The sequence below is a fragment of the Oncorhynchus masou genome, chromosome 22 (genome assembly GCF_036934945.1).
Source record: "Oncorhynchus masou masou isolate Uvic2021 chromosome 22, UVic_Omas_1.1, whole genome shotgun sequence".
Taxonomy (NCBI): Eukaryota; Metazoa; Chordata; class Actinopteri; order Salmoniformes; family Salmonidae; genus Oncorhynchus; species Oncorhynchus masou.
Genome location: NC_088233.1, coordinates 44,280,127 through 44,295,711, shown reverse-complemented (window position 1 = coordinate 44,295,711; position 15,585 = coordinate 44,280,127). Strand labels below are relative to the sequence as shown.

At 38.2% G+C, this 15,585-nt stretch overlaps 1 protein-coding gene across 2 annotated transcripts; it reads left to right on the top strand.

Moving 5' to 3' along the window:
* The first annotated feature begins 1,153 nt into the window (after nucleotides 1–1,153).
* On the top strand, nucleotides 1,154–15,067 carry LOC135509560 (troponin I, fast skeletal muscle-like). 2 transcript variants are annotated; one of them, XM_064930313.1, is made up of 7 exons: nucleotides 1,154–1,238; nucleotides 6,838–6,864; nucleotides 7,312–7,354; nucleotides 7,498–7,626; nucleotides 7,799–7,888; nucleotides 14,299–14,475; nucleotides 14,613–15,065. In XM_064930313.1, exons 2-7 carry the CDS (start codon nucleotides 6,857–6,859, stop codon nucleotides 14,706–14,708), a joined length of 543 nt encoding a protein of 180 aa, XP_064786385.1. In that variant the 5' UTR covers nucleotides 1,154–1,238; nucleotides 6,838–6,856; the 3' UTR covers nucleotides 14,709–15,065. The 2 variants fall into 2 exon arrangements, with proteins under 2 accessions (XP_064786385.1, XP_064786386.1); XM_064930314.1 differs by having other exon boundaries at nucleotides 1,189–1,238; nucleotides 6,841–6,864; nucleotides 14,613–15,067.
* The last annotated feature ends 518 nt before the right edge of the window (nucleotides 15,068–15,585 follow it).

Genomic DNA, 15,585 nt, shown 5'->3' with positions numbered 1-15,585 from the left:
ATGCAAAACTCCAGGTAATTCCTAAGGGTTCACATACTTTTTCTTGCCACTGTAAGTATGCCCCCAATGCAATGCCCCCCGTGCAATTTCAACTAACAAATTGTATTTAATTTAATTTATTTAACAACACTCCAACCTTGTGTAGTAATATTTAGTCCATTTTTTCACAATTTCTATAGGTTTTGCATGAGTTGTAATAGGGGGCTTTTATTTTGAATTCCATTATTGCTGCTTATGCAAATGTTGTTCATGACACACTGGTGTCAATAACTTACAAAACTTGAGACAAATGAATGCAGTATTAAGCCATGGAATGCCATGAGTGGACAAACCCGTGACACACCTCCAACTTGTTTATTGATCAAAACCCAGCCCTTTTGCACCACCTCCAGCTATTGCACTAATGGTAATGGCTGTGAAAATAGCCAAAATATTGTACATACACCCAGGCCTATAGTGCTACTGTGATTGCATAGATTTACCATTGCATTAGGTTTGTTAAAATAGAGCTCTCAATGTGCGAACTGATTACAAATGTTAGTATTTAGGTATTGCTGATTAATGTTTCCAAGTAGCACTCAATATGTTTCCAAGGTTAATTCTTTCATCCATAATGAAAACTTGAGTTTGTAGTAAAATAAATATCCATAAACCATCCTTGAAATCCCTGTCTACCTTACTTTTCTTTCAGTAAAAGATCCGAAAGTGACAGAACTGTCATCATGTCCTTTGGGCGCCTCAGGAGGCACGGACATCAATCCCAGACACATGACGCCTCCGAGGTATGACCAGTTTAATAGTTTGTCATCCTTTTACAATATACAACATGGATGCCAGACAGTTGCACGTCTGGTGTTCTGAACATACTGCATGTGTGTGAATTACAGCATTCTCTATTACTGTTGATGTGAGTGGCCTTTAAAGTTCTACCCCTCTCTGCCTCTTATGGGTGATGGCATATGCTAAATAAAATATAATGAAATAAAAACAACAATCTTGAAGGACGGGTTATTTATAATGGAGACGCTGGGGAGGGGAGCGAACAGGGAAACACTATACTGTATTTCATGACCTTGTCAGCCCATTGGTTTGATCTGTAATCCGCTTCCATAATGAGAATGTAGGATTATAGAGAGTGATCAGAGAATGCAATATATACCTTCTTAACACTTGAGCTGGCTGCAGTCAGTCAGTTGGACATCCCTTAACAAGCCTGTGCCGCTCTCCTCAGTTCCAAGGTGAGAACCATCCAGTCTGTCTCTGTTCTGTGCTTCTATCTAGTTAGACACTATCCAGAGGAATAGTGTCTTAATTACTATATAGTAGCATGACGCTTTTGCGCCAACTTATTCATGAGTACTTGTAGTATTATAGTGATATGCCTGTTGGTTGAGGAAAAAAGTTTTTAGCGTGTGAAATGCATTTGAATATGTGAAATGTTTGAGAATCGTATTGTGCATTGGAATTGTATTTGAATGTGATTACTCTTTTTTTATTAGCTATTAACATTAAGTGATAGAGTGTCCATGAGTGTTAGGATGTTTTGGAAATATTGATTTATTTCCTATAATCATAAATTAAGGTTTTTGGTCGTTGCTTCACATGGTAATGCTCTCTGTCTATTACATTTTATTCCTATTTAAACAAATGTAATATATTACACTAATACATATTTTCATAGTCGGCTGAATTGCAATAAAATGATCCATGTTCAAATGACTCAAATATAAATGATAAAATATTGACATCAGTGTTTTAATGAGCAAACATCAATTTCTTAATTACTTGGTTTATTTCAATACATTTGATATTTCAGTTGTTTTGTACAGTATTTCTTGATTTATGTTGTTGATGGATCTTAATGTGTAACATTTCAATAGTAGTATTTGCATAAAGAAAAGTTTCTCAGGTTCCAGTAGTGTATTAAATATGTTTTAGTGAGCAGACATCAACTGTATAATTATCCATGGGGTGGTAAATGATTGATATATGGACTGATGACTTGACATGCTGAAAGGGTACACCACCACAAGACATGAATCTGAAAGTGATCTACAAATGTTTTCCTTCCTGTCAACATATTTTGGAGATAACTAAACAGCCTGTTACAACATCGTAGACATCTCTGATACATCACCTAATTCGCCATCTGAACATACACTGAGTGTACAAAACATTAGGAACACTTTCCTCATATCGAGTTGCGCCCACTTTTGCCCTCAGAACAGCCTCAATTTGTAGGGGGATGGACTTTACAAGGTGTGAAAGCATTCCACAGGGATGTTGGCCCAAGTTGACTCCAATGATTCCCACAGTTGTATCAAGTTGGCTGGATGTCCTTTGGGTGGTGGACCATTTTTTGATATACACAGGAAATTGTTGAGTGTGAAAAACCCAACAGTGGTGCAGTTCTTGACAAACTCAAACCGGTGCACCTGGCACCTACCACACCCCATTTCAAAGGCACTTAAATGGTTTGGCTTGCCCATTCACCCTCTGAATGGCACACATACACAATCCATGTCTCAAAAATCCTTCTTTAACCTGTCTCCACTCCCTCTACACTGATTGAAGTGGATTTAACAAGTGACATTAATAAGGGATCATAACATTCACCTGGTCAGTCTATGTCATGGAAAGGTGTTCCTAATGTTTAGTACACCCAGTGTATAACCTAATTCACAGTATTGGCTCCACTGCATTTTCAGAGCGGCAAAAACGTCCTGCGTTTTGATTTTCGATATGACCAAAGCACTTGAGTTACTGAACTGGAGTTCATGGGCATAGTGAGAATACGCTTTTGTCAATAGATGACCTCATACCACGGCAAGTTGAACAGCTGACATGTCAGCACACAAGAGTTGCTGTATTGTAAATACCTCTATCCCCGTGTCATTGAGCTTATTGATGCCGGAGTGATACTATTCCAATTTTAAAAGTACTGTGCAGCTCTGTGAAGTACCCGCTCTTCTGCAGGTCTGAAATGTACTGTCTAGGACTGTAGTTTTTGAGAACTCTACTCCTTTAAATAGCATTATGAGACATTCATGGCTCTGGTTTATTACACAGTAAACTAATCTGAATTTGAATCTGAACAATAATTACCCTCGAAAGAAAAAGAGATGCTTATAAACTTATTTTGACAATACATCTATTCAGTGTATGAAATCATGAAGAGTGGAAACAGTTGAGTTAGTGCACTGAACAGACCTGATAGAGCAGAAGCAGTTATTTTTGGCCTAACGTGGCATAACGTCTTGGTCATCTAAGGGATGTTCTAGAAGGCACCACCAGCTGTCGTGTTGGCTTACTGTGACCTCTCGGAGACAAGTCTGCCATAAAGTAGAGCCACTTAAGACAAGATCTAGGACCAATTTAGATCTCCTCCACTCAACTCAAGATAACGTTCCCATCTCCGGGGACACCCTGAGCCCAGACCAAAGATTGAGTTGGCTGAGTTTAAGGGATTCAGAATGTATTCTAATTACTTGTCTCCATTACAAACCCAAGCAAAGACGTCCATTGTAATTTCTGGCTGTAATGCCCCTGTTGGAAGTATGGGAGAGTGGGGACAATTATAAGAAGGGACAGACTCAATAACACAAATTAGAAACAATCTGGAGTGTTGTTATTCAATGTGCTTGAATAAAGTGAAACTGTTTTGTATTGACCTGTCTAACATTCTCAATTTATCTAAACCTACAGTACCAGTCAAACTTTGGACACACCTACTCATTCCAGGGTTTTTCTTCATGCTTACTATTTTCTACATTGTAGAATAATTGTGAAGACATCAAAACTATGAAATAACACATATGGAAACAGAAAGTACCCGTAAGTGTTTAGCAAATTAAAATATATTTGATATTTTAGATTCTTCAAAGTAGCCACTCCTTTTCCTTGGTGACATCATTGCACACTCTTGGTAATCTCTCAACCAGCTTCATGAGATAGTCACACGGAATTAATTTTAATTAACAGGTGTGCCTTGGAATGTCTTTCCTTCTTAATGCGTTTGAGCCAATCAGTTGTTCGTGACAAGGTAGGGGTGGTATATAGAAGACAGCCATATTTGGTAAAAGACCAAATCAATATTATGGGAAGAACAGCTAAAATAAGCAAAGAGAAATGTAGCCACCTTTTGCCTTGACGACAGCTTTGCATTCTCTCAACCAGCTTCATGAGGAATGCTTTTCCACAGTCTTGAAGGAGTTCCCACATATGCTGAACACATGTAGGCTGCATTTCCTTCACTCTGTGGTTCAACTCATCCCAAACCTTCTCAACTGTGTTGAGATCGGGTTGTTGTGGAGGCCAGGTCATCTGATGCAGCACTCGATCACTCTCCTTCTTGGTCAAATAGCCCTTACACAGTGTGAAGGGGTGTTTTGGGTCATTGTCCTGTTGATAAATAAATGATAGTCCCACTAAGCGCAAACCAGATGGGATGGCGTATCACTGCAGAATGCTGTGGTAGACATGCTGGTTAAATGTGCTTTGAATTGTAAATCAATAACTGACACTGTCACCAGCAAAGTGACACCTTGTGGAGATCGTCCGTTCACCGACTCCGCTGCGTCTCACAAAGACAAAGGCGGTTGGAACCAAAAATCTCAAATTTAGACCAAAGGACAGATTTCCACCAGTCTAATCTCTATTGCTTGTGTTTCTTGGCCCAAGCAAGTCTCTTCTTCTTATTGGTTGGTGTCCTTTAGTCGTGGTTGCTTTCCAGCAATTCGACCATGAAGGCCTGATTCGCACTGTCGTCTATGAACAGTTGAAGTTGATGTGTCTGTTACTTGAACTCCATGAAGCATTTATTTGGGCTGCAATCTGATGTGCAATTAACTCTAATGAACTAATCCTCTGCAGCAGAGGAAACTCTGGGTCTTCCTTTCCTGTGGCGGTCCTCATGAGAGCCAGTTTCATCATAGCGCTTGATGGCTTTTGCAACTGCACTTGAAGAAACTTTCAAAGTTCTTGAAATGTTCCGGATTGACTGACCTTCATGTCTTAAAGTAATGATGAGCGTTCGTTTCTCTTTGCTTATTTCAAATCAAATCACACTTTATTTGTCACATGTGCTGAATGCAAGAAGTGTAGACCTTACCGTGAAATGCTTACTTACAGGCCCTTAACCAACAATGCAGTTCAAGAAGAGTTAATAAAATATTTACCAAATGAACTAAAGTAATAAAATATATAAAAAGTAACACAATAATATATCAATAAAAAGGCTATATACAGGGGGTGCTGGTACCGGGTCAGTGTGAGGAGGTAAAGGTTAGAGGTAATTTGTACATGTATGAAGGGGTGAAGTGACTATGCATAGATAATAACAGCGAGTAGCAGCAGTGTACAAAACAAATGGAGGGGGGTCAATGTAATAGTCCAGTGACCATTTGATTAATTGTTCAGCAGTCTTATGGCTTGGTGGTAGAAGCTGTTAAGGAGCATTTTGGTCCTAGACTTGGCGCTCCGGTACCGCTTTCCGTGCAGTAGCAGAGAAAACAGTCCGCTCGTCACGACTGGCTTGGTGTGTTTGGACCATGATAGATCATTGGTGATGTGGAGACCAAGGAACTTGAAACGTTCTACCTGCTCTACTACAGCTCTGTTGATGTTAATGGGGGCCTGTTCCTGTAGTACACGATCAGCTTCTTCGTCTTGCTCACATTGAGGGAGAGGTTGTTGTCCTGGCACCACACTGCCAGTTCCCTGACCTCCTCCCTATAGGCTGTCTCATCATAGTTGGTGATCAGGCCTACCAGTGTTGTGTCATCAGCAAACTTAATGATGATGTTGGATTTGTGTTTGGCTACGCAGTCATAGGTGAACAGGGTGTACAGGAGGGGACTAAGTCCACACCCCTGAGAGACCCCAGTGTTGAGGATCAGCGTGGCAGACATGTTGTTGCCTACCCTTTCCACCTGAGGGCAGCCCATCAGGAAGTCCAGGATCCAGTTGTAGAGGGAGGTGTTTAGTTCTGTGATCCTTAGCTTAGTGATGAGCTTCATGGGCACTATGGTGTTGAGCGCTGAGCTGTAGTCAATGAACAGCATTCTCACATAGGTGTTCATTTTGTCCAGGTGGGAAAGGGCAGTGTGGAGTGCGATTGAGATTGAGTCATCTGTTCTTGCCATAATATGGACTTTGTCTTTTACCAAATAGGGCTATCTTCAGTATACCACCCCAGGGCAGCAGGTAGTCTTGTGGTTAGAGTGTTGGACTAGTAACCAAAAGGTTGCAAGATTGGATCCCGAGCTGGCAAGGTAAATATATGTCCTTCTACCCCTGAACAAGGCAGTTAACCCACTGTTACTAGGCCATGATTGAAAAAAATAATTTGTTCTCAACTGACTTGCCTAGCTACATAAGTTGTCACAATACAACTGATTAGCTCAAATGCATTAATAAGAAATTCCACAAATGAACTTTTAAGAAGGCACATGTGCTAATCGAAATGTTTCCAGGTGCCTACCTCATGAAGCTGGTTGTGAGAATGCCAAGAGTGTGCAAAGCTGTCATCAAGGAAAAGGGTGGCTAATTTGAAGAATATTTTTTTGGTTACTACATGATTCTATATGTGTTATTTCCTAGTTTTGATGTATTCACTAGTATTCTACAATATAGGAAATAGTAAAAATTAAGAACAACCCTGGAATAAGTATGTGTGTCCAAACTTTTGACAGGAACTGTATATCGTTGTATCAGTAATCGTATTGGTATAGTTTTTTTTTTATAGCTGATGGAGTATATACAAGTATTGCTGGTAAAATGTTGGCTGTTTTAAGTACACATTTCATAATAATTATTGTTTTTCATTTTTTGGAATAGAAGACACCAAACACTTAAGATGGCTGAGTAAGTATATGCCAATTTGTTTGCATGTTGTGTTTCAAAGGGGTCGCTCACTCATTTTTACTCTATCTGGGCTCGTAGTTGATCCCCCAAACCATTGCTTTATATCTTGTTTCCTTACAGAGAAAATTGGTTGTCACATTTTGCCATTGACTACAATGCATTATGAAAATGTGTCTAAAGCAAGTTGGAAAACGGTCCAAACCAACTCATATTAAATCAGAATCCCATTCTGAATAGTCTCTGCACCAAATAAATAAAACATGTGTCCACTGTGCCGTAAATCCATGTTTGAATGATGCTTTTTGTAGCAACAACAAAAGTATGAACGTATGGACAGTGGAACACTTTAAAAAATTGTGCAGAGACATCATTCAGAATTGGAGTATGATTTAATATGAGTTGGTTTGGAGTGTTACTAAACCTGACTTTCTTTCCTTTGTCCAATAGCAAGAAAGGCAATGTGTCCTCAAGCCGTAAGCATACTCTGAAGGTAAGGAATCCCACTCAGTCCTTCCTTTAATGTTTTGTTTTTTATGTATTAAAACTTTTTTATAAAGTCGTAAAACAACGGGAGATATTGGTCAATCGTCTTATCAACTGTCAAAATATAAGCTGTCATAAATTTGTCTACAGAGTTGTATGCTGGCAGTTGCTAAGGATTTGCTCGAAGCTGAAGCATTAGAGAAAGTTAAAGAGCGGGAGAGATACATGGACGAGAACTGCCCTCTTCTGGAGATTCCCCACTCCAAGGATGATTTGGTGGTATGATATTCAGATATTCACAGATATTATGAAAACATATCATAACTGCTTGATACAGTGTGCTGTATGAGCTGTGCTTCTATCAGGTTCAGCTGTACCAAGGAGGTTAAGGCATAGAATGAGGTATTATATGCTGGTGGTAACATTTTTCTTTGTTGTATTCTTTCATTAGGACCTTTGCACAAAGATGTACGACAAAATCAATGTGATTGATGAGGAGAGATACAACTTAGAATACAAAGCAGTCATGGTTTGCAATGAGGTAAGCAACCCTCTTTTAATTGATTTATGTTTCAATATAAATATATTTACAGTGCCTTCAAAGTATTCACACCCCAGCAAACATTTTAACAGTTTAAAATGGATTTAATTGTCATGTTTTGGTCTATGATCTACCCATAATACACTGTAATGTCAAAGTGGAAGAAAAATTCTAACAATTATTTTTTACAAATAAACATAACACACGAATATATAATTAACATAAGTATACACACATTAGAATCACCTTGGCAGCAATTACAGCTGTGAGTCTTTCTTTTGTAAGTCTCTGAGAGCTTAGCAAACCTGGATTGTACAATATTAGCACATTATTATTATTTTTTATTCTTCAAGCTGTATCAAGTTGGTTGTTGATCATTGCTAGACAACCATTTTCAAGTCTTGCCATTTTAAGTTAAGACTGTTACTAGGCCATTCAGGAACATTCAAAGTTGTCTTAGTAAGGAACTCAAGTGTTAATTTGGCCTTGTGGTTTAGCTTATTGTCTTGCTGAAAGGTGAATTTGTCTGTGTCTGTTGGAAAGGAGACTGAACCAGGTTTTCCTCTATGGTTTGCCTCTGGTTAGCTCTTTTCCATTTATTTTTTATGTTAAAAAAACTCCTTAGTACTTGCCAATGACAAGCATACCTATACCTGATGCAGCCACCACCATGCTTGAAAATATGAAGAGTGGTACTCAATGAGATGTTGAGAGTGACCCCACCTTACAGTGGGGTTAAAAATGATTGACATCCTTGATAAAGATGAGCAATAATGACTGTATAAATATATAATTAAAATATTGAGCTATATTTTATGCAAAAAAAACAACAAGGAAATTATATAGTTTTATACTAATACAATTGCTCAGAGAAAGAGATATTGTTTAACAAGAAATATAATTGTTTCTCAAATGTTGTGGACAAAATTATTATTTATAAATCAAGTACTCAAAGGTTCAGCATTTGGTCCCATATTCCTAGCACGCAATGACTACATCAAGTTTGGGACCGTACAAACTTGTTGGATGCATTTTCAGTTCCTTTTCATTATATTTCAGATTATTTGTGCCAAATAGAAATTAATGTTAATGAATGTATTCTGTCATTTTGGAGTCACTTTTATTGTAAATAAGAATATATGTTTCTAAACACTGCTATGATAATGTGGATGCTTCCATGGTTACGGACATTCCTGGATGAATTGTTACTGGTAATGGGGAGATGTTAGCATGTCTTGGAAGTATGATCTTTGACCAACCTTTCTCACTCAGAATTTTTCACGATTCATTGAGGATTATCTGTAATCATGGTAGCATCCACATTAATCTAGAAATGTTGAGATACATATTATATTCTTATTTAAGTGTTTGTGTATATACTGTACCAGTCAAAAGTTTGGACACACCTACTCATTCCAGGGTCTTCTTTATTTTTACTATTTTCTACATTTTAATATAATAGTGAAGACATCAAAACTATGTAACAACGCATATGGAATCATATAGTAACCAAACAACTGTTAAACACATCTAAATATATTTGAGATTCTTCAAAGTAGCCACCCTTTGCCTTGATGACAGCTTTGTACACTCTTGGCATTCTCCCAACCAACATCATGAGGAAGATACCTGGAATGCATTTCAATTAACAGGTGTGCATTTTTAAGTTAATTTGTGGAATTTCTTTCCTTCTTCATGCGTTTGACCCAATCAGTTGTGTTGTGACAATGTAGGGGTGGTATACAGAATATAGCCCTATTTGGTAAAATACCAAGTCCATATTATGGCAAAAAAGCTCAAATAAGCAAAGAGAAATAACAGTCAATCATTACTTTAAGACATGAAGGTCAGTCAAAGAAACCACCACTAAAGGTCACCAATAAGAAGAATAGACTTGCTTGGTCCAAGAAACACTAGCAATGGACATTAGACCAGTGGAAATCTGTCCTTTGGTCTAATGAGTACAAATTTGAGATTTTTGGTTCCAACCGCCGTGTCTTTGTGAGATGCAGAGTAGGAACCATAAGTGTGTGCAAAGCTGTCATCAAGGCAAAGGGTGGCTACTTTGAAAAATAAAATATATTTTGATTTGTTTAACACTTTTTTGGTTACAACATGATTCCATATGTGTTATATATAGAATATATATATATTCCGGACTTGGACATTGCTCGTTCTGATTTTTCTTAATTTGTTAATACAATTTTTGGGAGATTTGTGTTTATTGTTTTGTATTGTTAATTATTATTGCACTGTTGGAGCTGGAAACATAGGCATTTTGCTGCACCTGAAATAACATCTGCAAAATATGTTTACATGACCAATACAATTAGATTTTTTTCATTTGACATTGTATTCTCAGAAATATTGAAACATTGTATTATTTTAAACAAATGGTCAGAGAATGAGATTTTGTTTAACTAACAAGTCATCTTTTTTCCCTCCAAACGGTAAAGATCAAAATGATTGACACAGATGGCCTTTGCAAAATGTTGACTTTGTGTCCAATTAACCATTTATTTGTGTATTTTGAGGTGTGCTTGGGGTTATTTTCTTTCTGGAAGCTCCACACAAGGCCAAGCTTCAGCCTCCTGGCAGAGGCAACCACAACATCAAAGATACACCACTGTATTTTACTGTACAGGGTTCTTTTCTGCATATGATTCCTCTTTTCAACAAAATAAAACATGTCATCCAACAAATGTAAACGCCTGGAGTTTGTTAAAAGGCATTGGCACTTGGATTGGAACTGGTGCTATGGTCAGATGACATAAAAAAAAATATCCCCACCAACACTAGTGGTGGGTTGGGTGTTGAAAATACAAATTACATGCAGAAAAGAACCCCCATAACTTCTATAAAATATGGTTGTGGATCTTTGATGTTATGGAGCTATTTTGCTTCAACTGATGCTTGGGCCCTTGTTAAGGTTAACCGTTTCAGCTACAATAGTCATTTACAAAATTAACCATGTCTACAATGTATTTCTGATCAATTTGATGTTATTTTAATGGACATAAATATGCTTTTCTTTAAAAAACAAGGACATTTCTAAGTCACCCCAAACTTTTGAATGGTAGTGTGTGTGTGTGCGTGTGTGTGTGTGTGTATATATACAGTATATACAGTTGAAGTCAGAAGTTTACATACACCTTAGCCAAATACATTTAAACTCATTTTTCACAATTCCTGACATTTAATCCTAGTAAATATTCCCTGTTTTAGGTCAGTTAAGATTGCAATTTTATTTTAAGAATGTGAAAAGTCAGAATAATAGTAGAGAGAATGATTTCAGCTTTTATTATCATCACATTCCCAGTAGGTCAGAAGTTTACATACACTCAATTAGTATTTGGTAGCATTGTCTTTAAATTGTTTCACTTGGGTCAAACATTTGGGTAGCCTTATACAAGCTTCCCACAATAAGTTGGGTGAATTTTGGCCCATTCCTCCTGACAGAGCTGGTGTAACTGAGTCAGGTTTTTAGGCCTCCTTGCTCACACACGCTTTTTCAGTTCTGCCCACACATTTTCTATAGAACGAGGTCAGGGCTTTGTGATGGCCACTCCAATACCGTGAATTTGTTGTCCTTAAGTTTTGGAAGTATGCTTGGGATCACTGTTCATAAGGAAGACCCATTTGCAACCAAGCTTTAACTTCCTGACTGATGTCTTGACATGTTGCTTCAAAATATCCACATTAATTTCCTTTCTCATGAAGCCATCTATTTTGTGAAGTGCACCAGTCCCTCCTGCAGCAAAGCACCCCCACTAAATGATGCTCCCAACCCCCGTACTTCACGGTTGGGATGGTGTTCTTCACCTTGCAAGCATCCCCCTTTTCCTCTAAACATAACAATGGTTATTATGGCCAAACAATTATATTTTGTTTCATCAGACCAGAGGACATTTCTCCAAAAGTACAATCTTTGTCCCCATGTGCAGATGCAAACCATAGTCTGGCTTTTTTTATGGCAGTTTTGGTGCAGTGGCTTCTTCCTTGCTGAGCGGCCTTTCAGGTTATGTCGATATATGACTCGTTTTACTGTTGATATTTTGATTATTTTGTACGTGTTTCCCCCAGCTTCTTCACAGGGTCCTTTGCTGTTGTTCTGGGATTTATTTGCACTTTTTGCACCAAAGTACATTCATCTCTAGGAGACAGAATGTTCCTCCGTCCTGAGCGGTATGACGGCTGCTTGGTCCCATGGTGTTTATACTTGCGTACTATTGTTTGTACAGATGAACGTGGTACCTTCAGGCATTTGGAAATTGCTCCCAATGATGAACCAGACTTGTGGAGGTCTACAATGTATTTTCTGGGGTCTTGGCTGATTTCTTTAGATTTATTTTCCCATGATGTCAAGCAAAGAGGCACTGAGTTTGAAGGTAGGCCTTGGAATACATCCACAGGTACAACTCCAATTGACTCAAATTATGTCAATTAGCCTTTCAGAAGCTTCTAAAGCCATGATATCATTTTCTGGAATTTTCCAAGCCGTTTAAAGGCACAGTCAACTTAGTGTATGTCAACTTCTGACCCACTGGAAATGTGATGCAGTGAATTATAGGTGAAATAATCTTTCTGTAAACAATTGTTGGAAAAATTACTTGTGTCTCACACAAAGTAGATGTTCTAACCGACTTGCCAAAACTATAGTTTGTTAGCAAGAAATGTGTGGAGTGGTTGAAAAGCAAGTTTTAATGACTCCTAAGTGTATGTAAACTTCTGGCTTCAAGTGTGTGTGTGTGTGTGTGTGTGTGTGTGTGTGTGTGTGTGTGTGTGTGTGTGTGTGTGTGTGTGTGTGTGTGTGTGTGTGTGTGTGTGTGTGTGTGTGTGTGTGTGTGTGTGTGTGTGTGTGTGTGTGTGTGTGTGTGTGTGTGTGTGTGTGTGTGTGTGTATACACAGTGGGGCAAAGAAGAAGTTACAGGCCTGTGAGAGCAGGAAATCTTGCTTGTGTGTAGGTGATCAAATACTTATCTTCCACCATAATTTGCAAATAAATTCATTAAAAATCCTACAATGTGATTTTCTGGATTTTTCTTCTTCTCATTTTCTGTCATAGTTGAAGTGTACCCGTCTGATTCGTACCTAGATGAAAATTACAGGCCTCTCATCTTTTTAAGTGGGAGAACTTGCAAAATTGGTGGCTGACTAAATACTTTTTTGCCCCACTGTATATATGAGTCTACAAAACATTAGGAACACCTTCCTAGTATTGCATCCCCTTTTCCCCTCAGAAAAGTCTCAATTCGTCTGGCCATGGACTCTACAAGGTGTCGAAAGCGTTCCACAGGGATGCTGGCAGATGTTGACTCCCACAGTTGTGCCAAGTTGGCTGGATGTCCTTTGGGTGTTGGACCATCCTTGATACACATGGGAAATTGTTAAGCATGAAAAACCCGCCAGCGTTGCAGTTCTTTACACACTCAAACCGGAGCGCCTCTCCGTCATCTACACTCCTTGAATGTACTGTGTATACTGTATATACAGTAACAGTCAAGTTTGGACGCACCTACTCATTCAAGGTTTTTTCTTTATTTTGACTATTTTCTACATTGCATCAATAATATTGAAGACATCAAAACCATGAAATAACACATTGAATCATGTAGTAATATAAAAAGTGTTAAACAAATCTAATTATATTTTAGAGTCTTCTAAGTAGCCACCCTTAGCCTAGGCAAGTCAACAAATTCTTATCTTCAATGACGGCCTAGGAACAGTGGGTTAACTGCCTTGGTAAGGGGCAGAACAACAGAGTTTTACCTTGTCAGCTCAGGGATTTGATCTTTTAACCTTTCATTTACTAGTCCAACGCTCCAACCACCAGCCTTGATGACAACTTTGCACACTCTTGGCATTCTCTCAACCAGCTTCACCTGGAAGGCTTTTCCAACAGTTTCGAAGTAGTTCTCACATATGCTCAGCACTTGTTGGCTGCTTTTCCTTCACTCTGTGGGCCAACTCATCCCAAACCATCTTAATTAGGTTGAGGTCGGGTGATTGTGGAGGCCAGATCATCTGATGCAGAACTCCATCTATTTCCTTCTTGGTCAAATAGCCCTTACACAACCTGGAGGTGTGTTGGGTCATTCTCCTGTTGAAAAATAAATTATAGTTGCACTAAGCTCAAACCAGATGGGATGGCGTATCACTGCAGAAAGCAGTCATCACGACAAGCGGTGGCTACTTCGAAGAATTTGAAATATAAAATATATTGGTTACTACATAATTCCATATGTGTTATTTCATAGTTTTGATGTCTGAACTATTATTCTACAATGTAGAAAATAGTGAAAATAAAGACAAACCCTGCAATGAGTAGGTGTGTCCAAACTCTGCATATGTTTCCTCCGTTGAGCCTTCCTGAATCACTGATTTTCCTGTATAAAAATTCCACCCACCAGGTTATAGACCTAAACATAAAAATTGTTGACATGAGGGGCAAGTTCAAGAAGCCAGCCCTGAAGAAAGTGCGTATGTCTGCTGATGCTATGCTCCAGGCTCTGCTGGGCTCCAAGCACAAGGTGACCATGGATCTGAGATCCAACCTAAAACAAGTGAAGAAAGACGAGAAGAAAGAGGTGAGTATCTGTCCATTAGGCTAACACAATATATTACAGAGATATCGCATCGGGAGACATTGTCAATGTTGAATGAACTTTAGGCCTTAATTAACATTCCACCCTTCAATGTCTTCTCACCCTTTCTATCATCACAGGATAAGGATTTGCGTGACGTTGGTGATTGGCGTAAGAACATTGACGACAAGGCTGGCATGGACGGCAGGAAGAAGATGTTTCAGGGAGATTCTTAGATCATTGGGATGTGTTTGTGTGATGTGGCTGACTACTGTCCTGTTATGTCTAGCTGTCAACCACATACTGATATGCATTACAACTAATATCATAACTATGTAATACATCTTTGTTTCTTTTGAAGACAGAAAGAAACAGAAGGAAACAGAAACAAGATGTGTGTAATTGTTTGACAGTTGGTTTACTGTAGTAGAGGTAAAAGTGGACAACTTTTCTAATAAATTGCCTTTAAAGGAAATCTTTCTAAGTTTGTGTTATTTATATTTTGTCATGCTGATGCACTAAGAGAACTAAAATGCTATATCTCGGGAACCACTATCAGTACCACTAATAGTACATTACCATATAGGGTGGACCCTTGGTGGACCCTTGGTAATGTTCTACTATAGTTGATACTCATCTCAATTGAGTCTAAATGGAGCAACATGTAACAAGTTTCTAGAGGTTTTGAAATCAATGTTTTCTGTCATGTTATATAACTATATTTGGATTGTTATTACTGTTATTACGTATTGTTACTGTTGGATTAAGATCACTTCCCAAGACATGTTAAGTAACATCATGAGTTTTTGTATATATTTTAAGAGCTTGAAAATTTGGGCACAGTTTTTTCTGTTGCATTCTGTATCCATTTCTACTTTTTGAGGTCTTTGTAGTTTTGTCGCATAGAGATCCTGCTATTCTGCATATTCTAATACCTAATTCTGTTGTTGTTGTTTTTACCACTAGGGCAACTGAAAATAAAGTGAGTTTCTTTATTGGTTTTTCTTTTTTGTTGCATCACAAAGTTATCAAGTATATTATTAGTCCACTGTTGAATTGTTTTAAAAGTAACACATTGACCAAGCAATTTTATGTTTTCAAAATCAGAGTTAA